Genomic DNA, 25589 nt, shown 5'->3' on the forward strand with positions numbered 1-25589 from the left:
CATACAGTATATATATATATGAAGAGTTCAGATGCAAAAACCTCTAAATGCCATCTGAAATTTTCTTCTAGAATGATCATTTTTATGAAGCTCGTATATTTAAGTTCAATAATTTCACTTAAATGGCAATTAATAGGTAATTTTCATTGCCATTTAAGTGAAATTACTGAACTTAAATATACAAGCTTCATAAAAATGATCATTCTAGGAGGAAATTTCAGATGGCATTTAGAGGTTTTTGCATCTGAACTCTTCATATATATATATATATATATATATATATATATATATATATATATATAGCCTATATTAAAAAAAATTATGTTAGATGGGATTAATCACGATTAATCGATTTGACAGTACCTATATATAGGCTAATTGTATGCCTATAAAACATTTAAATATAAGTTTATACAAAGAACACACAGTGGCATATGTACATGTTACTTTTTATGATTCATGAGTTTTTATTATTGATTACTTTGATTATGTTTAATATAGTGGTTATATGTTGTCCATGTAATGTACGCCTGGGCTGTTCTGTCTGGGGCTGATAGGGGAGTGGCGATGGGTGTTCGGGGAGTGGTCGCAATGAGCCCCACTCTCTCCCATACTCCTCCATCACAGCTTGATGTTGGCTGAAGTAAACAGAAGACCATTGGCTGTTCAGAGTCCCTCAAGCGCTGTAATGAATATGTAAACACCGCTTCCCAAGTTTCTTGGACTAACGGTGCCATCGGACAGTATTATCCATGTGTCTGGAGGGCTTAATTTCATTTAATTAGCCAAGCTATGAGAGGTTAAAGTGTGTTCAGATCTCCCAACTGACCGGCAGCGCTTAATTTGAAACGCAAAGTGTGGATTGATGGAGGTGTATTTGAAACACTGAGAGCGGGAACAACATTGTGTTCAAATCCAGCATCTGAGTGTATCTGTGAATGTGTATCTGAGCGGAGAACATTGTAGCGGAGTTGCTGTTTGCCGGCTTTCTTTGTGTTGCTCTTCTCCAAGCATGCTTGAACCTCGCGGCGCAGGAGCAGTTTGAACATCGCCAAACCTTCCTCAACATCCCAAAACTATGGCCAGCGACCACTACTTATAGAAGAGGATTACTTAAACTACCTAAAACATCCCTTTTACCCTTTCTCTGTCTCCCGTGAGCTGCATTAAACCCGCGCTGTTCACCGCGTCCCTCTCATTCATCGCGCCAGGATTGTTGAAGGACAAGTAAAAAATTGCGCCCTTTTGATAGAGCAGCCCTTCGCCGAGAGGAAACATGGATGTATTTTATCCGTCTGCCGGAGGGAATTCTATTCCTGGAGATCCACAGAACCTGGATTTTTCCCACTGCCTGGGATACTACAACTACAACAAGGTGAGATACGCTGTTAAACCCCCGAGCTGGTGTTTCCAAACTAGAAGCGCAAAGTTGATTCTCTGTTTGGTTCAGTGGATTTTAAATGGCGAGCGGTGTTGTCATTTTTGTTTTTGTTTTGTTTTTGCGACTGCATATTGTTTTCAACCAGTTTAAGTAAGATATGGTAACTTTGAAGTGGTTTAATGAAAGGGTCGTGATGTTTTCACTGATTTTACTTTGTAAAGCACCATCATTCAGAGCAGGTGGAAGAGCTACAGCTAAACACGCTCACTTGTGGCAAGCCATTTTAACGTGTATTCCTTAAGATTAAACCGTAGGCCTATCTGGTTTTATATCGGTTTTTTTTTTTTTTTTAAGAACTAGTAAGTAGTCCAATAGTGATTTATGACTAATATTATCTCAGTTTCGCTAGTAACTGTTGTTCACTAGATCCTTACTTTGCTACTCGATGATGAAAAGGAACTTAATTGCTTCTAGTAACAAATTGCACATTTATGTCTGACTAGTATGTTCTTATTGTTGCTGGTACCTATACCAGTAATTATGTATTGGATACTAGTACTTATTTATGAAATAAAATCGCTTTTTTATGTTGTATACAATGACTCCTCATCAGAGGGTCTACTTTATAGATAAAATAAAATTGTAACAATTGGAATGCATTTTAGTGTCTATTCAGTCTCTACTAGGAAAACTGGTGATTGATAGCAAAGGGAGGATAGTGAAGTAGCTTGAATAGCTCTTGTGAAACTGACAGCGATACTACTAGATTCATTACTAGATTACTTGCTAGTAAGTTAAAAATAGCGACAACAAATATATAGTTTCAAGGACTACATGTTAAATTGGCTTGCCATATTCCCCACTCTTTCTGTTCTGAGTCCTCTGTATTTTCCTTAAACAGTGTTTTGGCAGAGATTTGGCACAAGAGACGACCCCACTCTTTCTTGTCATGTCCTTTTTGACTGCAAGTTAGTTCCAGAATCTTATAGGTCTATAGATTTAGTAATGACTCTAATAAAGCAGAGGGATACATGCCTTCAGCAGTTAAAAAAGACTTTCAGACAAAAGGCTGTCAGTGTTACAGGACAATGAGTGAATTGTGCTGTCTTACAGACTCTGCATGATATGACAGGAATGTTTTTATTTGCTCCTAGGGAAATAGTTCTGTGATTCCAAGATTTTAGCCCTCCCAACAAATGTTGTTGTTTAGTAATTCACAAAACTATAAAATCACATTTCACAGTTTTTTAGACTGGCAGGTGTTGTCTGTGTTAGAGGAGCTTGAATTTGTTTACACAGCTTTACTGTCAGAGACTGCATTATTTTGACCATACTGATGGTGTCAGAATTGTCAGTAAAGTCAAAGTGATACAGTAATAGATTGCAAATCTGCTTTATTGTAAAAATAAACAATATGATGTTACCATATACTTTAATTGCAAATTTGCAAAAAAAAGTTGTGATTGTTGGCCCTTTGTTAAGGTTTGAGTAGAAGCTGAGTTGCCTGCTCTTCTACATTGTTTATCACCTGTCAAAACAATTATATGATGGTTAATAAATCTAAAGTGAAGTTTTGACCCCAATCCCCCCCAACCCCACCCCCGGCCTTAACACAACTTCATGCTGTTTTATTTAACTAATATGAATTACAGAGTTGTTAATGTCACTGCAAAGACGATGGCTCAGAATGTACTCTATTAAGCACTAGAACCATATTTACTACAATATTAGCCATCAGTGGCATGTGTCCAGTCATTTTTAGGGACCATCAGAAGTGCTCAGATTGTGTTTTGAGAATAGAATTTTCCATAGATTTGTAATGCATAAACATTATTTGCAACACTATGAAGATAGTAAGAATATCTCTTATAATATGTTATGTTTTGTTGTTGTTGTGACACCATATTGTTTTAATTTTGATTGTTGTTTTAAATGCGTTAGGACAGTCATCCTACATTTAAGCTCCTGTTCTTACTTTTATTCCAAAAGTCCACAGCAAATTAACATTGCTTTCAGTCGCCACATCTTTCTTTATATCTTTCAGTAAAAACAAAATGACAGACATAAACTTAATTTAGTACTAAAATAAAGCCAGAAACTATTTAAGGATGGGATGGAAAAAAGTGGCAGATGGGAGAAAGAAAAGGAGCAGGACGATATAATCATCTCCACTCTGAATGTTCATAATGCAGGTTCAGGTGTATCCAAAAAAACGAAAACAGTTTGAAACGTTGAAACTGAAACCACAGGTTTTGGAAAGGTCAACGATCACAACTGATTTGCAAACAGTCAAAAAGGAAGAGGTGTGTCCCATCAACAGTTCTAATAAATGAATCATTTTAGTGCAGTAACAGATCCGGGTCTGCGGATGTTCTCAAACTGAACTTTAAGCTTACCATTTAAAGGCCTGTATCCTTGAGGCAGCTATAAGGGGTCTTGATTTGTGTCTGCAGCCACACTGTATGCAGTGGATTCTGGGTAATGAGTGTGGTTTGTGCAGGAGCATTGGGTTTATTAAGCGAACACATGTGTTAGCAGTCAGTGAAATTTACTAGAAAAGTGTTCCTGATGGCTTAAATAAACCAGTGCTTACATTTTGCCGAATGCAATTTGGGCTTTTTTTGTTGTAGTTTATAGATTTGGGGAATTTTAAATGACACATTTAAATGCTGTTTCTGTTCTGTGTTTGGTCTAGTTTTGTATTGATCAACAGTACTTAAATATCAAAGACAGATCTGTCACACTGAACTCAACCCTGCATGTGCTCGCTTTATAATTTCGTGAGTTTGTGGTAGTATTTACATAATGTCAGGTAAGAGTAATTTGCATCCTAGGTCAATAGTTGTATTTACTCTGATCATTTACAGATGTCCAATAGTGTAATAGGAACGTTTTTTATTATGCAAAGGCATTACATTTAACTGATACTTTTGACTGAAAACATTCAAGGTTGTCGTTAAGGAGATAATTTAATGATTACGTGGATAATGAGACTTCACATTTTGGCAGGGAACGTCCGTCTTTCTTTTGGTGGTTGTCAGCATTCCTAACCCTATTCACTCTCTCTCTTTCTCTCTATGCCCTCTCTCTCATGAAAGACATCATTCAGTTATGCAAGAGATGGATGATTTTCTTTGTCCTGTTGTCCTGGAAATGTTTGTGTGTATGCATTTTGAACTTGACATAAACAGATCGCTTTAGAACTGCTGCAAAGTTTTGCACACTAATTCACTCATTGTTTAAATGTAAAAGACTCAATGTATGTTGTGCAAATTATACAACTAAACACTGAGGTTTTTTATTATACAAACTCCCTGCATGGAATGACAAGTTGTGTGGGTTTAGTCAGACTGTTTATAGAACAAATCAGAGATTGTTTTGACATACTACGTTATTGCAATTTCGAATGACATTTACTTTCCTTTGATAGCCAACTATCAGTGTTTACTCATAATTATCTGTCATAACAGTCAGATGTCAGTATATGATTTCTTCACAAGAATTGCTCAGAAATGCACACATTTCTTAAAAAGGAAAATCAGTGAAGATAAATTAATCTGGGGAGAGAAAGTCTGGGTAAAGACAGAACAGGAAGGAAGTGTAGTTAAATGCATATTTGCAGGGGCTGAAGCTGTTATTATAAGGAAATACTGATGATGGGTGACTTGGAAAAAAAATATATTCACTGAAATATTGCTTTAATTTGCTTTTCTTAAACTAGTATTTATCTTATGATACATTTTGAGTTATACTCTTAATAAAGACAGAATCGTTTCCCATATGAGTGAAGGAAATAACTTTTACAAAAGCTATTTTTAGGAGCTGGCACTGATCTGATTTATCAGGATAAGTGTGCATGTAAAATGAGTAGATACAACATCATATTGCAAACTGTACAGACTCTGAAGGATGTAGGCGCTGTTTCATGATTCTGTGCTGAAGACAAAGGCTAGAGGAAATTAAGTGACAGCAATTGAAGCTAGCAAACGACAGCGTTGTCTGCATTCAAATGCATGAACTCACTATTTTACCCAAACATAGACTCTCGTCCCTCAGGTATATAGCTTTTCAATTCAGGCCTAGTGTTGATCCATACAGCAAGGGTTAAATTACTCCCCAAACACATTCTTACATTCAGATCTGTGTACAGTGATACAATGAATGTACACAGTAGGTGTCATTACACAGGAAGCAGCATAGATCTGATTCATGAGTTTTAATCGATGTAACATAATCCCTCTCTCTCTATTTTTTTTATTTTTAATGGTTTTTGGAAATGTTTTGTCAAATGTTGCTGCTTAGTGTCAGAAATAAGAAGATTTTGGGGAAAATAGAAAGTCTAATCATTGTTGAAAGATGACAAGTGAAGATGGTTTGAAGGATGTTTCAACTGTTTGTGTCAATGAGGCCCTTTTGTGTTCTGGATAAGAAATTAAGTCATACAGGTTTGAAATGACATGAAGTAAATGAGTAAATTTTGGGTGAACTATCCCTTTAACTGCCTGATCGACAGCGGAAGAAAATAGCGACTGTTGGCTGATATGTGAATGATATAGTTTGACTTGCAATCTCCATTCAAGCAACGTAGCAATTTGAGAGCATGAGCACATGTAAGTGTGCAGTGTGTATGAAAGGTTTCTCATTGCTTTTGCCAGGAATACTGATGTATTTATTGAAAGTGGACAGCTTTCATCAGGATATGAATTCACCTGTGTTATGTCCTAAAAAGGCAAACAGATGCAAAGATTGTCATTTGGAGTTGTGGTGTTTGTGGCAGGGTACATGTAATCTGCTACTGAGTGTTCAGATCTTGTACTGACACTCAACAAAATGATATGCCAATCACATTGTGTTCCCTTCATTTTCATCTTTGCCGAAGTACTGACCTCCCTCTCTCTCTCTCGCTCTCTCTCTTTTGCGGTCTTCTTCTCCCTGTTTCTATTTTCTTGTTCTCTTTTTATTGATCGATTTCTTGAAGTGAACTTAGACTTAATGTGATTTCGCCTCCAGGACGAGAAGTCACTTGATGGTACTAGTCGCATATCGCAGTGTTGTATAACCTACATGGTTATTCTCATTCTGTGCGTGGGAAGTGTCATCATTCAGTGTAAATAGCAATGTAATTCATTTGAGTCCTCCACAGCTAACCATGACCAATGGCCATCTCAGATGCATCAGTGATTGATGGAAGAAAGGTAACCATGCTAGTACAAGCCCCAGGCTCAAGAGCTCATTTCCACTAACCCCTATCAGCAGACTTTTTAATAGTGGCTATGATTGATTTAGTAGCTGGCTAATATGATGTTGTGTGCCTTGGCAAATATGTAAATTTGTAGCTGACACACACCATTAGCCAGGCTACATCACGCTCTTATAAATCATGTCTTAATCCAGAGGTGGGGGACTCGAGTTACATGACTTGACTCGAGTCTGACTTGAGTCACACATTTAAAAAATCAAGTTTTTAATGTTGTTTATATGTCTATGTGGAGACAAACCATGTGCAAAATCATATGTCAACACCATTGCGAGTATTTTCTCCTTAAAACTGCAGTGAACTAAAGACAGTCTCAAAAACAGGGTTTGAAATCGCCAGTGTTTCTCACGTCATAAACTACCTTGTAACCAATCATGTAGGTGCCGGCGGGCTTTAGCATATCATTAACTGCGAAGCAGGGGAGTCTCGAGAAGCCTGGTCACCCTGGTAGATTTTTCTGTTGATTTGAAAAATTGTGTTCAATAAGCAATATTGCGGGTGAATTATGTATATGATGTATATTACGATGTTATGATGAACTATATGCCTTTCTGTACATTGTGACACAGCTAAGTGAAATGTAGGGTGGAGACTTGGTTCTATTTACCATTGATTGGATGAAGGCAGATATGAATAGGAGCTTGCTGTCAACTGCAAAAAGTTGAAGTGGTTAAAGGTTTACGTGGACTAATTGATTGGAGAAGTCCTGTATACGTCACCTGAGAGAGAAGTCTGTTTTTCATTAGAAGATCACTTTATGATATATTTTATCATATGTTTTATGTATTTTTTTAGAATTTGTCACTCCCCTATGGTGATATTTCATTGGAAATATATATAAGGGTCATTCCGTGTCAAATCAACCAAATTTTGGAAATTTCCCCTTTTTTTTCTGTAGAAAGGTAAACGTATGAATTATCCACTGTTTTGTCGAGGGGGTCAAATTTTCACCTGAGATTTGGAACCAAATTAGAGGGGTGTAAAAATGACTTAAGAAAGATGGCAGTAAAAATTAGATACATTTCTAGTTTAAACATTATAAAAAAAAAAAAAAGTATCAGCTGTATAAAAGGTACATTTGTTTTTGTCCACTGAAAATGTGTATAATTTAACATTTAAATGTGTGTCCGTCATAGATAATGCTAATCTTTTTTTTCAGACTGTTGACAAATAAAAATATGATATGAAAACATTTCTATGAAAACATGGACATATGGACATATAACACTGCTAGATTATGATGCATCAATGTTTTTGAAAAAGATACCGTCTCAAACAACCCAGTCAATAATATTGGGCATTGCATTTGAGCTGAAACTGTGAATAAACACCACCTTGCAGCGATTTGCTAGAGGGTTAATGACCTCAACCAGACGCATCCTATATTAGATTAATCAGATATATACCTAGTACAATTTACAACTTACATCTGCACAAAAGAATGCGCGTGTGAACTTGACCGTGCTAGTTTGAAAGGGTAACTCCCGTTGTGGATTCGCTCTTTCCTTAACAACAACGCTGATACACGGGCAACTAAAGCACAGAGAATTTACAACATTCTAATCTATTACAGTCGTGTTCTCATTATAATGTTATGTATATGATAGATTGGTGCTGCACATCTTGCACTAACATGATCAAAGTGATTCCAGGCATCACTGTCTTTCAAATCCAATTTCACTTTATTTCGCCGGTCTGGAAGGCGTGCTGTCTAACGCTTACCAATCAGACCTCATGTACGACCCAAAAAGCCGCATTAACCAATCAGAAAAATAGACAAATGTATTTTTTAAAGTCAGTTCGATAATCGTTTTCATGATCGATCGTTGCTGTCACGACCGAGTACTTGAGTAGCCTACTCGTGCCCATCCCTACTCTGGTTGAGTTGACACTGAATGACCCATAAGCAAAGTTAAACAAATGACTACTATAAATTTACTATAAAATTAAAATAATGTTTATGCAACACACTTGTGCACACACTTTTTTTCTCATTAATTTTCTCATTAATTTGCTTGTTTATCTAATCATTTATTCATTTATTTTCTTATTTTTCTTATCACAGGAAATGACGTGCGAAATGTGAATCGTAATTTTGCGAGCTAAGATGGAGAGGTTGATGATAAAGAAAAATGTCATGTTACAATATTGAAAATATTTTAGTTTTAAACCATGAAGGTGAGCCAGTGGGTATGACACAAGCAATATGTAAACTTTGCGCAAGAGTTACGCCGGTGAGGAAGTCTCAAACCTTAGTTAGTTCACTACAGAAAGTGAAAGTAAAAAATGTCAAACGCTTTTGGTATCTGACGCTACATTACCGGTATCTACTTCAACATATGCTGATAAAATGCGGTATATAACTTATAAATACATTTATTTTCTTAATATTTCTCTTGTGGCCCATACGTTTCTGAAAAAAAATTAGAGAAGTATTTTGTGTTAAACAAGTTGTTTTTGAATGTTTGTTTGAAATAAAGCTGCTTTTCTTTGATGACGGATTATTGCAGTGTTCTGACTTATTATAGACCGTTATTATATCATTTTAATTATATAGTTCATTGGATAATAGACCTAAATGTTTTTAAAACTTTTTCAATGAGGAGTAAGCTAATCTATCTAATCTTGTATTTTCCTTCCAGCACATCGGTTATGCGGTGATGCGCTATGAAATTTGCAGGGCAAATGAATTGTAATATTTATTTAATAATAATAATAATAATAATTAAACATTCATTGGAAATGCCATATTTGACGATATCTGGCTATCATCGATAAACAATATCATCATCTATCGGCACAACCCTAAATCCACTATACATGCTGTTTCCTGCAAATGCTCTTCATCTAATTTTCTCAAATATTACCTGTGTGCCTCATCTGGGTGTTGTTCTGCTTTAACTGATGGAGTAAACTTTTTCTTCTAACGCAAGTGAGAGATGCTTGTGAATTTGTTTGATAACAGAGTAAAGTAAATGAAGTCCGAGGCGATGTAATCCTGTATTTCTATATGTGTGTGTAACTGTGTGTGTGTTTTTCTTTTTATTGGGAGAGAGAAGGAAGGTGAGACAAAGAAAAAGAAAGGCATCATTGATCCCGAGCTGCTGAAAACTGTCACCAAATCTTCCCCTGAGATTGTGTTGAACAAAGGTTTGATGGCTCCTCTTCAAGACAGGAATGTGCCCCAGCATGCTTAGGGCACAGCACATCTGACAACACATTGTGCCCATGCCAGTTAGCTATGTGGAGAGGGTTTAGCATGTCCTCCTTTTTTTGTTTGGAGCCCAGCCGAAATTCTGATTCTCATCCTGTCCCAAAACTCTTCTCAAATCTTATTGTTGCGAAACAAAGGGTGCCAATCTGGAATGCTGATTACTCAGAAGATATTCCAGTTATGACAATGACTTCTGATAAGAGAAAAGAGAAACTTTTCTATATATTGTTTTAGTTTGATGGGGTCACCAAACATCTCTTTCATGGTGAGCAAGGTAAGTCTTAGAAAGTATTGCTACATTTTCTTCCCCACTTCTTTTGGGGTTATATGTGTTCAGAGAATATTCAATGGTCACATATTATTGTATTATGTATACAGATCTCTTGACTAACAGTTTTGTATATTACTTTTACTTTTCTAAATTGCTCAAAAAAAAAAAAGAAATCACAATGAAACTGAAGTAGCGGCAGGTCTTTTCTTCTGTATTGTGTTGTATATCTGAGTGAAACGTACTATCAGAAAAGAAAAAAATCTAGGGCTGAGACTTGGTTCTATTCATCAGATATTGATTAGATGGATTAGAATGCGAACTTGCATGCAAACCTTTGTGGTTAACAAAGGTTTAAGTGGACAAAATGAGTGGAGAAGTCTGGTATACATCACCAGAGAGAAGTCTGTCGTTTCACTAAAAGAACGAGTTGGGTCATTTTAATTAACAATTACAAGGTCAAAAATATGCATGGGTAAATCATTCGTAATAAAATTAATAACATGCTTTTAGAAAATAGAAATGAATGAATTTTCATTTCATGGTGACTTGATCTGTCAGGTTTCCAGCAACAAACACATTTTCTTTTGAGCATGAAAATTATGTGTGATGTGACAGCTTCAGCCAATAAGAAGAAATTGCACAGTTATGTGGATTTTGGACCAATGGTATTTTATGGTGGGTGGAGCTAACCTGGGTTAGACAGAACATTTTATTTACACTAGAGATAACTTTCATCTCGTCGATTTATCACATTAGTACACCGTGTACAAGAGAACATCTGTCTGATTTTAAATTGAGCTTTATTTAGCTCTTCAAGTGTAGTGTTTCTGAGATTATAATTGCACTAATGATTGCTCCCATTTCCTTTGACCTTTTATACATCATTAAAGCTAAAAGGACGTAGAGGAAACAGACTATTTAAAGAACAGTCTGGAAAGTGTATGTTCATGGCCCTACAAAGTATATTTTGGTCTCTCAAAGCTCTCACAAGCTTTGTCCTGCTTTTCTGAAGTTATCGACCTCTCAGGCTTATTGCAGGGATATTTTCAGTGACCTAAAAACAGCTTTTGCTCTGAATCAAGCTGTTTCTAAAGATCCACTTGGTGCTTCATAAGCACAGCGCAATAGACTGTTTTCTTACTTTATGGTTAAAACCATATGTTGTTTGTTTTTTTTGTATTTCTCTATGTAGCCTACAGTAGGGATGCACAATATATCGACCACCATATCAGTATTGGCCGATATATGTTCATTTTTAACGTTATCGTTATCAGCCCAATAGGAAAATTTGGCCAATATATTAAAAGCTGATAAATAATGAATTATTTCCTGCAGCTAAGATACTTCAGATGTGCACTGTTTGCCATGATGGTTTGAGAATTGCTTGAAATATGATTGGAATCACTTTGAAAAGGAAAATACAATGAAGTGCAGCAAGTCTGTCATATAGGCTTATACATTTATAATAAGAACACTAAAAGAATGTTGTGAATTCTTTGTGCTCCCATGTTTTAGAGTGTGGTTACAGGAAGAGCACATCCACAACAGTTACACCTTCATGACTAGCATAGTCAAGTTCACTTGTGCATTCACATCCTTTTGTTTTGTGCAATTGTAAGTTTTAATATTATGTTTGTATTTGTTTGTGTATATATATGATTAATCTCATATAGGATGCGTTTGGTTAAGTTAAGTAAGGCGGTAATAAAACACTTCAGTTTACCAGTTATCATCTTTAGTTTCAGCACATGCAGCTCAAACAGCAATGAACAACATTAATAACTGGTCGGAACTGTCATATTACATAACATTTATAATGAGGACACTATTGTAATAAAACGTTGTGATTTCTTTGGGTTTAGTTGCCGTGTTTCAGCGCGTTGTTATGGGAAGAGCTCCTCCACAACAGGAGTTATACATTCTGATTAGTATGTTACTTAGTTCAAGTTTGCGTCATTTTGTGCAGATATAAGTTGTTTATGTTGTATAAATATCTGATTCATCTTCTGGATGTTTCTTTTTCAAAAACATTGATGCATTATTTATAATAGCTAGCACTTTATTTTTCTCATATTATTTTCATCAACAATATGGTTTAATTAAAATCATTTTTGTCCGTGTGAAGACTTATCCATGGCACATGCATTTTAATTCTTTATTCATAAGTAAGGTTGTCCAATTACTTTTTCTTTTGCGTTTAGGCATTATTTTATTTATTTGTAAGACAATAGATGTAGGGGAGACCAGGGAGAGTTGTAACACTGTTGGTTTGACAAGTCAGAAAAGAGCTGTGGTGATGTCATCAATATATGTCATATACTCCCATCACCTTTTTGAGCTCACAGGAGAAGTGGCATGTGACTGTGAGCAACATTGTAGATTTCATGACCAAAAAAACGATTATCAGGAAAGAAAGCAATCAATTGCAAAGCAATGATTGTATTTTTCCTTAAAATTATTAAACATACATAACCTACAGTAGCCATTTCTCTAGTTCTCTAGATAGTTGTAGCAAACAGTAATAACCTACCCCTTATGAAGATTCCAATGTGTCCTGTCATAAATCTCCTCCCTTGTGGCAGTCACGTGGGTTTTTAATGCGCATCAAGGGATTTATTTGGTAAATGTGTTTCTATTGTAGTTTGTCTTGGATTAAAAACAAAAAACAAATTCACTTCAACTGAGTACATAGTTTTTTGTGCACATTTTGGGTGGACCAAGCAGCAACATTTTAATCTGAAAAATGAAGCCTACCCGGAAGTGCGAAAAACTGCAATACATCGAAAATCCGCTAAGGGCAGGTCCCAAAAGGGAGCAAATCTCCTTAGACCCCCATGTTAAAATGTCAGTTTTCACAGCATAAATTCATGTTTTTACAGGTTGGTCCCATGGACTTTTATTGTATTTTTCGATAGGTGCCTGAATTTTTTTCTGACTCGTTAGTTTAGATCGTATTTAGATATAAAATGTATGACAAATAAGGGCGTGGTTAACTTTGATTGACAGCTGATAACGAGCATAGGCTGTGCCGAGTGGAATTCCTGAAATGTGACGTCTCGGCCATGATCTGACACAACACATCATACCACCTCTGTATCCTTTCTGAACATTTGTATTATAAAGATGGCGCCACCCATACCCCCCATAAACGGCCTCAAAACCGTTCTTCAGAAAGTCTATGGGTGACGTCACAGGCGCTTTGTCCATATTTTTTACAGTCTATGGTGTGGACCTTATTTCAGCAAATTACCTCTCATTGTTATCTGTCACAACTCACCCCAGTAGAGGTAGGCTATAACAATGGAACTATTTGTATTTGACTTTAATTTACATAATTTCTGATTGTGTACAGGTCCAAGTGAGGTTTATTTGTAGTAGATAAATGTGGCTACTGTGTATCTAAGTCTGAGAGGTCTAGCTCAAACAACCACTAAGTTACTGATGCTCGAACAAAAAGTGTTACTTCCATCCCCGGTCTTAGTTCCCTACTATGTTTGATTTATGTTGAAGTGTTTGGGACATGGCTTTTAATGGTGAGACTTGTTTTTTTGTAATCAGACTCTCAAACATTATATACAAATATAAAGATTAAAAGATTAATATTTTTATTTGCTGGCCAATATATCAGTAGTTGGCTTTTAAATAAAGAATTATTAGTGTTGGCAAAACATTTCATGACATTTTCATGTCAATGCATCCCTATGCTAAGACTACTATCTTATCTAAAACAGTGGTATAAACCCCATTGTAATCAGTGATGCTTTCTACACATGACTCAACAAATCCCAGACAGTTAACTGATATGCTGCTCTGTTTCTGATGTACTCCAGCACTCTGACACAAGGGACAAATGAATTTGCAACATTCGCTATGTCGCGTCCAGTTCTGTGTCACATCCAAGCTGTTGTGGCATGGCCGTCGAGTCCGGTGTAGACATAGTGACAATATGACATATCTAGCCCTCATATTCACCAGGACAATTGTGGTTAATGAAGAGAGACCACAGTGTGTTGCTTACATCAAAATATTAGCTTCTTCTGACAGTATGACAGTATACTTGTTTCTGTGTAATAACAATTCTGATTATCACAGAAGTACTGGGATAAAAGTTTATAGTTCAGATATAGACAATGATGTCTCCGGTAGCAAGTAAAATAGAGCAAATCACCTTTTGAAAGTAACTTGATGCTAATAACGATTTTATCATTTTCATCGTTACACCACCAGGTGGCAACAAGTGACTGTTAAAAATATATTTGTCATTGAATCATTCAGTAATGAAACAAGTGAAATCTTTATGAGTGAGTCATTGAATCATTCATTCAAGAGATTTGGTCGAAAATGCTGATTCATCCAGTAATGAAACAAGTGAAATATTTATTGAGTGAGTCACTGAATCATTCATTCAAACTGATTTTCTTTAAAATAATTCATTTATATTAGTTCAACATTTCAAATAGATTGCAACATTTTATTACATGTTGTTATGTTTAGTTGTCTATTCAGAATAATTGGAATCGTGATCTCTGTTTGAAACAATAAAATCGTGATTCTTCATTTATCCAGAATCGTGCAGCTCTAGTACTGTATTGATTAAAATGTTTCAAATAAATCCTATAGGATTTTGCAAACAAGGTCATGTCTGAGAATGTCTTCATGGGTGCATGTATATTTATCCTCAAAAACATGAAGCTGCACAACTGTTCTCAACATGATAAGAACTGTTTCTTGAGCAGCAGCAAATCAGCATATTAGAATGATTTTTGAAGGATCATGTAACCCTGAGACTTAAATTGTTTAAATTTCAGCTTTGCCATCACAGGAATAAATTGTTTAAACATACTCAAAAAAAAAAAAGGGGGGCCCAGCAGAAAATGTTTGGGAACCACTGATCTAAAACAATCCAGTAGTCTCAGCAAAAACTTAATTTACTTTAAACAAAGATGTTATTTTACCACATAATTGACTAAAACACTTTTGATCGTTACTTCATTCTGAGATAAGTCTCCACATATTCAATCATTTGTGACAGAGGTACATTGTCAATTATTCATTTGATGAAGACATTTGGTTTTCATCAAACTCCATTTTTTGATATTAGAAGTGAATAGTGACAGAAAAAGGGGAAGAGAGGAGGGAGGATCTCATTATTATAACTGAAGAATGATGCTTCAGATAACGCGTGTCAGATGATAATATAAAATCATACTGCAGTGGATCTTTTAGTCCTTTGTCAGGTTGCACCACACATTCCCAGAATGCCCTGCGGCTCCAGGTTGTCCTGTATGAACTGACAAAGACAGCAGGTGTGCAAATACTAGTAAGGCTCACTGAGCAAAGAGTTCAGATAGTGGGGGTAAACAAAAGACTCATTTGAATGAGCAAACAGAACACATATTGAAATGACTCGTACGATTAACAACATACATAGACATAGAAGACTACCTTTAGATTTGTTTCATTAGTCTTTCCTTCTTTCTACCTTTCTTTCTTTCTTTCTTTCTTTCTTTCTTTCTTTCTTTCTCTCTGTCTGACTCTTTCTCTCTCAACTAGAAATTCAGTTGGATTTTAAAACCAGTAAGGTGATTGTATGCAGCTGGAGACAGTGTTATGGAAATTAGGGACCAATGGTTGTTTGCTATTAGCTTTAAAAAGTGATCAGTTACTGACATTATGGTAACTCCTCCCCTACTTTCCCACAAGGTAGCTGGGAAACTTTTAAATGTCTTGAAAAGCCACAATCTCTCTCTCTCTCTCTCTCTCTCTCTCTCTCTCTCTCTCTCTCTCTCTCTCTCTCTCTCTCTCTCTCTCTCTCTCTCTCTCTCTCTCTCTCTCTCTCTCTCTCTCTCTCTCTCTCTCTCTCTCTCTCTCTCTGGATTTTAATTGAAATCTTTTATAAAGGTGCATTAGACTGATAAGAAAGAAAGACCTTTGTTTTGCATGGTAATGTAATTCACTGTAATGTATATTAAATTGTTAGGCCATGTAAACGTTAGCTTTGCCGTGTATTCTCTCCCTCTCTCTGACTCTTTCCTTTTTTCCTCACTCTGCCATCCCTTTTCAGAACGGATTTGTTTCTTTTCTCAGGTTTACATTTAGCACTTCACAAAAATCTGATTGTCAGCATGTTGATTCACAGTCGTTCTTTTGGACCCGCTCGCTCCCAGTTACTTACTTTGTCAAAGCTGAGAAGGAGGACCCGCCATTGTCTCCCATGCCTGAGGCGGTACAGGAGCATGGTTTTGTTCAGTAGCAGCGCATTGCTCCAAGGGCACTGATTTCCAAAGGCTGGCAGCTTGTGCTGACATGCCGACTCATTTAAATTGTGCTTGACAGAACAACCCAGGGCAATTAATCATTTGACTAGCATGTGGAATGATGCTGTATCACAGGCAGAGGAGAGAGAAAAGGACCTCTCGCACGTTTGCTCTTCCTATCCGATTCGCCAACCATGAAATTGTTATCATGCCCATGACAGCGTATTTTCCCTTGTAATAAAAATCTGCTCCGTACAGAGGATCTGTTCTTCTCATTAAGACAGGGCAATGTACATTCATTTGCTGTCACTTATATCATAACACATTAAGACATATGTTCTCTGTTTGATGCTAGATGAAGACAAGGTTCTGCCAAGGGGAAGAATGATTAAAAAAGAAATAAAGAAAAGGAGGTAAAAAAAAGTTCGATGCTGTTAGTTTTTCATAGCCACCAACCATATGGTTTGCCTCACTGCTAAGCCAGCTGCTGATATTTATTTCATATGCATATTAAAACTGGAGAGTGAATGCTTTGTAGACGGTTTCCAAAAATTGTACAGTGATTGCTTCATTGCTGATGGGTCTTTTATAAGCCTCAGAGGAATCCTTGAGAGAAACACCAGTCTGTACTCTCCGCTAAAGTGTGATTGAATGTTGCATTTAGCCTCTAATAAAGTTCTATTGGAGACTTCAGCAGCTGGCTTCCATCTGGAGTTTGTGGAGAGGCTTTTACTGTGTGTGTGTGTGTGTGTGTGTGTGTGTTTTCGGGGTGAGGGGCTTTTATTTAAATGTATTTAGATGGGCGTTAAATGAAGCACCTCCATTTTGCTAAATGAAATTTATAGTGGAAGATTTGTGGTTAATATGGTGTTGCGTGAAAAGCTTGCAAGGTTGAGTTGTGCCACAGAAGCCGGATGGCTACAAGGAGGACCTTCAAAAGGTTCACTGATGTCTCTGTCATGGTGTTTGGTTGAAACAAATGTTTTTCAATGAAAAGGCATAAACAGTGGAGGTTTGTAATGGGTGCTAGCTAACAACGCAAGCTCACTGGAAAAACGTGCCTGTGCAACGTTTCTGCAAAATGATTTTACGTTTCTTCTTGGACTTTTTGTGACACCTTCAAAGTAAAATGTCCCATGAGTGGTGCTAAAAATTGTATCCAAAGCAGATGAATGTGAATCTGGCAGTGCTTTATTATGTTAGTTGTTGTACATACTTTGGCAGTTCAAAAATTAAATGTCTGATGAGTGGCACTAAAAGGGTTAATGCTCTATCACGTTTGAAAATAAGTAACGTACCACCTACACTCAACTTAAACAATAGTGTTAACAGAAGCAAACACGGAATAAAAACACATTTTCTGAAGCAACCATGGCATTTTAGCTTGCATCATGGGAATCATACCCAAATGCCTCCCATTGCAAGTGTAATGCTGTACCATGTGAGCTACTGAGCAAGGTTGCTTTGTCAGAAAAGTCAAATGGTGTTGGTTATGTGATGCTAATGTCAAAATGTATTAGTTTACAAATCATGCAATATGGTTAAAGTGTCTTGAGGTCATAACATGGTATCATTCAAGGAACCACTTGAAAATACTTAATTTAATCAATAATCTGCCGTTGTAGTCATAATTTATCTGAAAATGGAATGCAATTGTTGTTTTACTGCCACTAGACTTTATTTCACCTGGTAACTTCAGTGAATTGTTTGTATATCTAATCTATATTTTTGGAATTTTGAAAATTGTAGGTAGTAGAAGCATGTTTTCCCAATGAGCCTAGGTTGCGGACTAATGTGTAAAATTGTATGATTGAATAATGAAATAGAATGTGGTCTTATTTCGAACATGTTCATTTCGGTTGTTCACCATACAGAGACAGGTGTTGTTTTTATCAGATGCAAATACTTGAATAATAGAATCTTTTACATGCGTCAGTAGGAAGGAAAACAGAGGGGTTAAATGGGATGATTCAGTGTGTAACTCATCACTTTGATGCAACTAAGCACTTTGACTATTTTAATGCACTTAATCTACTGTTGTACAATTTTCATCCTTACATTCTTAGCTTATCCACTTTGGTAACGCTTTAGATTACAGCCCGGAAAGTACTTTTACAGCATTTACAGCATAACTTTCGGTAATTATAGTGTACACAGTACTTGCATGTAAGTATAAGGGAACAATATGTAAAGTTTGGGGAATAAAGGGGTAACAACCAGGAGAATTAAAAAAATGTTTATACTGTAAGTATTATAGAACTAAGGGGTACTTATTCTACTATTATGATACAACAATCTTACATTTGGGAGCAATTTAGCGAGAACATACACTGTGTACCTTTTTTAAATAATTGTGTACCAATACATACTGTATAAGCTTTTTAAAAATGACAGGGTTCATATCTATGCATTTATACAGTGTTTTTTTTTTTTTGTGTGTGTGTTTTTTTTTATAGCAGAGGTTTGGGCTTACATGTTTCAAGGCAAGTAAAGCTAAAACTATTGCAATTTTTTTAAATACTGGGAAATATACTCTTGTTCCATGTAGGGCTGCAAAACGATTAATCGCGACTAATCGTTTGCAGAATAAAAGTTTTTGTTTACATCATATATGTGTGTGTACGGTGTATAATACTTATGTATATATAAATACACAAACATGCATGTATAATTTTAAGAAAAAAAAATCTATTTATATATTAAGTATTTATAATTATATATAATATAAATTATTTAAATAAAAAAAAATTATATGAACATGTAAATATTTTTACATATATACATGCATGTGTGTGTATTTATAAATACATAATTATTTTACACAGTACACACACATATATGATGTAAACAAGTTGCGATTAATCGTTATGCAGCCCTAGTTCCATGTAGTTCCAGGGTAAGTGGTGCTTGTTACCCTCTTGTTCCATGTAGTTACAGGGTAAGTGTGACATTGCGGGCCGTAAATTAAAGTGGTGCTTGTTGCCCTCTTGTTCCAGGTAAGTGCAATAAAAATACATACACACAATCTAATATCACTGATTCGGGAACCTTTATTTAAAAAAAAACAAAAAAAAAACGTATTCCAGTTGGTCTGAAGCGATAGTCTACAAATATTGCAATTTCTCTTCCTAACACCTATCGTTTCACTTCAGAAGACATTGATCCATCCATTGGGGTCGTATGGATTACTACAGTTATTGCAGTATATGCTGTTTGATGCTCCAACTTTTTTAGGAACACATGAGAGCTTGCATTATAAGTATTCCCAGAGATGTATTTTTTTTATTTTTCTAAATACCTTCATTTGTGTTAATTTGAAGAAGGAAAGTTGTATACATCTTGGATGGCATGAGGGTAAAATATGAGTAAATGGTGAGGACATATTTCAGGGTGTACTGCATTTTATTTGAATACATAATACAGAATAGCAAGAGACATGATTTCTTCTTCAGATTCATCAGTGGAAAGAAAGAAAAAGAAGAGGATCAAAAGGAAGAAGCCAAGCAAGAGAAAAAAAGGGGGGACAAAAAGTGCTACTTTCTGTCAAGACTTAAGCATTTGAAATTAATTGTTGATTTAAAAAAAGCAGTTTTAAACGAAAAAGAAGTATTGTAAATCTGTTTTGAATTAAGTTGTTTTTCAAATAAAGGTTTCCGAGTCAGGGATATAAGATTGTGTATGTATTTATATTGTATTTAACTACATGGAACAAGAGGGTAACAAGCACCACTTTAATTTACGGCCCGTAATGTCTACTTACTCTGCAACTACATGGAACAAGACGGTAACAAGCACCACTACATGAAACAAGTATCTTTCCCCAATATTTAAGCAAAAGTTGCAATTGTTTTAGTTTTAAGTGCACTTTTGTTAAAAAGATTACTGTATAAATGCATAGATATGTACCCTGTAATTATTAAAAAGCCTATACAGTATGTATTGGTACACAATTATTACAAAAAGGTATACAGTGTATGTTCTCGCTAAATTGCTCCCAAATGTAAGATTGTTGTTTATAATAGTAGAATAAGTACCCTTAAGTTCTATATAATACTTACAGTATAAATATTTTTTTTAATTCTCCTGGTTGTTACCCCTTTATTCCCCAAACTTAACATATTGATGCAAGTACTTTATACATACACTATAATTACCGAAAGTAACATGTAAAATCGCTTTAATTACGCAGTACTTTCCGGGCTGTAATCTAAAGCGTTACCAAAATTACAGAAAGTTAAGACAAATTGTTACATCAGAATTATTTGACGTTAACAGCTCATGAAAGTGTTCGGAAAATAGTCTTATGACATGAGTAGTGCTTTGCTTTAGGTAGAAACTCTGTGGCCTGCAGAGTGAGAAGACTTAATCAAGACTTAGACAATAAGGATCCATATGTGATTCAGTATGGTTTTGGTTCTGTTTAATATTCTTAATTATTTTTAATAAAATTTACTTGATGGTTTACAGTTTAAACAAGCATTTCAATTCAGTTTCAAATCCCCTCTAAACTTCCACGTGTACAAATTACATTCTCAGGATTTAATTGCACTTTTTTGAAGCAGTTAACACATTTAAACGATTCAACATTATTACTGTTTCATTCTGTTCTGTGTGGTTTCTAAAAACTGACCTTTGAAGCATATATTGGAACTGATCATAGTTCACACTCACAAATATCCCTAGCAGAGCATGCATTCCTCAGTGAATGCAGATTAATCATTTTTACAAATAATGTGTGATACTTTGGCTCGGTAGCACTTTCAGTATTGCTCTATTTCTTTGAGTGTTTCAGAATAGCAGCCAATGTCTGAAATTTAAGAATTTTAGATTGGTGGTGTGTTTGGAGAAACATCTTATAATGTGTCATTGGGTGCTGCTAGTTGTGCAGAAATTAAACACTTCACCTTCAGTATACTTCCTTTTTGCTTCAATGTGTGAGTTTTATATGAACACAGACACAGTTGGTCCACTTGTGCACTGCTGTAGGGGTCACTAGATCTTGCTGCAGCGTTAGCATCTGTTCGCTTAAACCGCTGGACGGGACGCTCTAGAGTCTTGCACTCTGTAAAACCCCCATTGGTAGATTGTTTTAGGAACATTACCCTTCTCACTCACCCTGATAAAGTCTGTATGAGAGCATTCATCTCCCCATGCTCCTCTGAGCCACATGTCAGAGCCCCGGAGACTGGAATCTCCAAAGCTCTGTTTACACAGGGGCTCAATCCACTCCTAAACTCAACTGGCCTCACCGAGCACCGCGGTGTAAAAGAAGGCCATGATCACTACTAATTGAGCATCGGGGTGGAGTCTGATCTGTTTGACATCCCCCGGTTTGAACGGCCATTTTGTTCTGCGCTAGTAGGAAGAGAGTGAATTGTTATCAGGGTAATCTTTGTGGGTTGAGCATATAAACAATGTCTCTTCAGTATAGTAACATTCTGAGCTGCTCGGTCTGTTAAATGAGAGGCAGCATTGTGTTCATATAGGGATCTGATTTAGCCATATAGGTTTCCTGCCATGGCATGCAAGACCTCTATGTTTAACATCTTTGTTCTCAATCCAGTGGTGCCGTAGGATACAATCTACTTGTGCGGCGTTCCTCCAAAAGGTTGCTAAGCTATCTTCTCTTCATACGAGACAGAGAGAGAGAGCTAGAGAGTGTTTGGCCCCTGTCTAACTGAGGCTAAAAGGCTGCAGAGGAGAGCTGTGATATTTGAAGTAATTCACAAGTGCATGTGTTCGCACATTAGTGGGATGCAGTCGGACAGCCACAAGGTTGAGAGCTAATTACAGCATTTAAAGCCTATCAGTTCCATGTGATTGCTGCTTGTGCTGGGTAAACGGCTTTTATTTGGTATGCTGTGGAAGTTTCCCCTCACAGCGAGGGCTCTGTGGCAGCAAATTATTTTCATCTTAATTGCATGTAGGTGGAGACATGAAATAATGGGGCATATTTGTGTTCAATCTGCTGTGTTTTCATTACATTGTGGAGGAAAACATTGTTAGCGGGAGTTAATTAACAAATATGAGTAATTGCTCCATGCTCATATTTATCACTAGTGTGTTCGCAACAGGCAGGCCTGAAGCGCTAACGACAAAGTGCTACATAAATCAAAGTGCTTTTCTTTGCCAAAGCAGAGCCCTTGGGAGGTACCTTAGAGCTTAATTAGAATCTAGAAGGATTTTGTTTTAAGTGTGAGGTGAGCAAGCACTTGAATAACAATGATAAATTAGGCCCCAGAGCATTGTCTGTATGTTTTGGACCACGCGTGCAATATTATATCCTATTTCTATATAATTCATAAAGTGTGATGGCAGAGGCGCTGCTGCAGACGTTCTGCCGGCCCTGTCGATTTGATGAGAGAGATTAATGCAGGTATTGCTGTTACTGGCAGGAAAGTTTACTGAAACGATGCCAGAGTGTTCACTGCAGAATTACCCAGATGGGATTACGTGGACTATTCAGATTTTACGAGGCCGTTTAGAATATTTTTCTTGTCACAGAGTAATGCGAAGGGATGCTTAATGTTGTGCTTCACTGTCAGTCATAATTCAGCTATTTGGCAGTCCAAAATATTTGTCATCCAACATATTTGTGGTCAGCCAATATAGTGTTCATTCCTGATGAGAAATTACTGTGTAACTTTTCTGTTGAAAGTTTTCTGTTTCATCAGGTTATTATTATATATTTTTTCAGGGTTTTTTTATGTACTATTAGAAAACTTAAAAAAAAACCTTGTTGTGCATAACTTATTTATATGTGATAAAAATCATGAGGATATATAGGCAACCTGTTATTTTCAAAATCAAAACATTTTATATTGTTATTGTACTGAAACAAAAGATTAATTTATCATCTGGAAAATATTAACTTTTTATTTAGTGTGTTTTTCCTAATTCTAATTCATAAACCAAGTTACTATAAAAAAATATATATATATATATATTTAGAATGCTTTTCACAATAAATGTCGTTCCGGAGCAGTTTACAGTGACCTTTGACTAAACAATACATAATTTTTCTCTCATATTTTCTGCAGACCCCCTAGAATCTTCCAGTTTGAAAACCCCTGAACTAACCAGTCAGGTCACCAGCAATGTAGAGCACTCGCGGGAAGACGACTTTCATCATTTAGCCACTGAAAGAAGCGGAGTTCTCTCATGCACACATGCAGAGAGAGCATGTTGCTGATGTGAAGGACTGTCTATTGCCACGAAATTCCAATTGAAGGCTTCTTTTGCACTATTGCACTTAATGTTGTCTGCGGATTAAAAAAAAATAGTATGCTGAGTGAAAAGACTTCTCTGACAGACACTTGTGTGATTCTTGATTACAGTCATACTGATACTCTGTGGACATGCATATGGACTGCCTGTCTGTCTTGGCACCAGATTCAGCCATCTGGCCTCAATTATGCTTTAAACATGCTTTGTTGTACATGACAAGTCCACATTGACAGCGAGTCTGCCAGTGTTTAAACGTCATGCCTCTGGCTACGATTATACTCAATCAGTCACTCTGATTTTAATTGGAATGGTTGAGGATGAGTGGGAGACGTGAATGAAAATAAAACTGTCTTCATCATTGCTGTGGTCAATTTGTAGGTTTAAAGAGTAGCTGTGCAGTAGAAGAAGAAAAGATGCTCAAGCTGACTGAATTGAAATGTACTCTGCAAAGAAGAGTGTCCTGCATTATCCTTTGAAAATAAATCATTTTTTACCTGTTTATCTTTGCGAAGTCCCTCTGAAATGGTTTGTTTTAGATCAGGGGTCGGCAAACGTATGGCACGTGGAGGGATCATTGCAGAAGCGTGCACCTGCGGTTGCACCAATGGTTTGTTGGATCGTCATGCGCAGGTTATAATCTCACAGTTTAATAGGATGTATTGCTCCTGAATGAATAAAACAGGCTGTGTGACTAGGATAAATGATTACCTCGAAATGTACAGCTGTATGCAAGTTCGAGGGAATGCAAAGTTCTGTCATTAAACTCTAGATGGCTCAGGCTGATGATTCCTTAACTCAACCTGCTGACAATTCCATAGTTAACTACACAGCACAAGCTGATTGGTGTTTGTTGCATCTGCAGCCAATGAGCTTGCTGCTCAACATATAAGTAGTTGGTCAGTGTTTGCTGTAGCAGTCTGCAGTGCGTTTTCAAAGTTCCTCTGAAACCCTCCACATTTCCTAGCTCCACCTGTATAGATCTGCTACAGGTAATTTCATATATGCTATTTGTGCAGCAGCAGTATGTCTTACTTGCTCACAGCAGCGTGTCTGTGTATGTCTTGGCAGTAGCAGAAGTATCTGAACTTGCTCTACAGCAGCAGCAATAATCAACAGCAGCAGCTTAGCAGATCTATTCGGCCAAGACCAAATACATTGCTAAACTCTTCTGAGAGTTGTTATGATAGACCTTATTTAAATTAGTGCATACACCTCTTTAGGTATTGTCATGTGCCAGTGATAATCCCGTTGCGTGACAATGTTGCCCTGTTTTAGATCAATGTGTATGGATATCAGCCAGAAAATGAGCCTTGATCTCTTTTGTGCAAATGAATGACATTATTTATTTTCACGGGGTTTTTTTTTTTTTTTTTTTTTATCAATTACATCTCCTATTATCTCTTCACCACCCTAGAGAAACAATGGAAGCAGTCTATCTCTCGTTTCCCACCATCCTCAGATACGTTCCATGCCATAACTTTCATCTATCTCTTTACTCTTAGGCTCGGATTAGCCACTTGCCATTGTCTTCACCTGACCTGCTGTTGCTGTAAATTGGCTGGCTGTGCTGTTGTGAGGTTATTGCTTTCAAAATATCCACGCTAACAGTGTTAGGAGTACACAGGATGTCCCTGAAGACCTCTTCAGATGCAGAGAAACGGGTCAAACACTGACCTAATGAAGACAGATGGAGTTGGACAGTGTCTACATGTGCTGTGGATGATGGTCGGCCTGTGGACATTTTTCTTGTGTTTTGGCCAATCTGTTATTTTAGTCCAGCATTTCTCCCATTTGACCTGTAACAGAGGTCAAGACTCAAATATAGGGTCTGTTATTGACCCTCTTTTCAGACTTTTCACAATAAAATGGGGTAATATTGCACAATGTCCGTGTACATTTTTCTGGACCCAGTCTATAATGGAAACAGACAAAGCAATATGTCAAAATTATTTACATTTTGATTACATTATAGTGTACTTAAA

At 36.5% G+C, this 25589-nt stretch overlaps 1 protein-coding gene across 1 annotated transcript in view; it reads left to right on the top strand.

Annotated features, from left to right (window-relative positions):
* The first annotated feature begins 536 nt into the window (after positions 1–536).
* Positions 537–25589, top strand: part of tox3 (TOX high mobility group box family member 3) — a 51020-nt gene continuing 25967 nt past the window's right edge. The window contains exon 1 of the mRNA XM_084406118.1: positions 537–1375. Coding sequence (XP_084262244.1) covers positions 1277–1375 — 99 coding nt within the window. The 5' untranslated portion in view covers positions 537–1276. The remainder of the gene's footprint in view (positions 1376–25589) is intronic.

This window comes from Rutilus rutilus (assembly GCF_951802725.1).
Source record: "Rutilus rutilus genome assembly, chromosome: 3".
Taxonomy (NCBI): Eukaryota; Metazoa; Chordata; class Actinopteri; order Cypriniformes; family Leuciscidae; genus Rutilus; species Rutilus rutilus.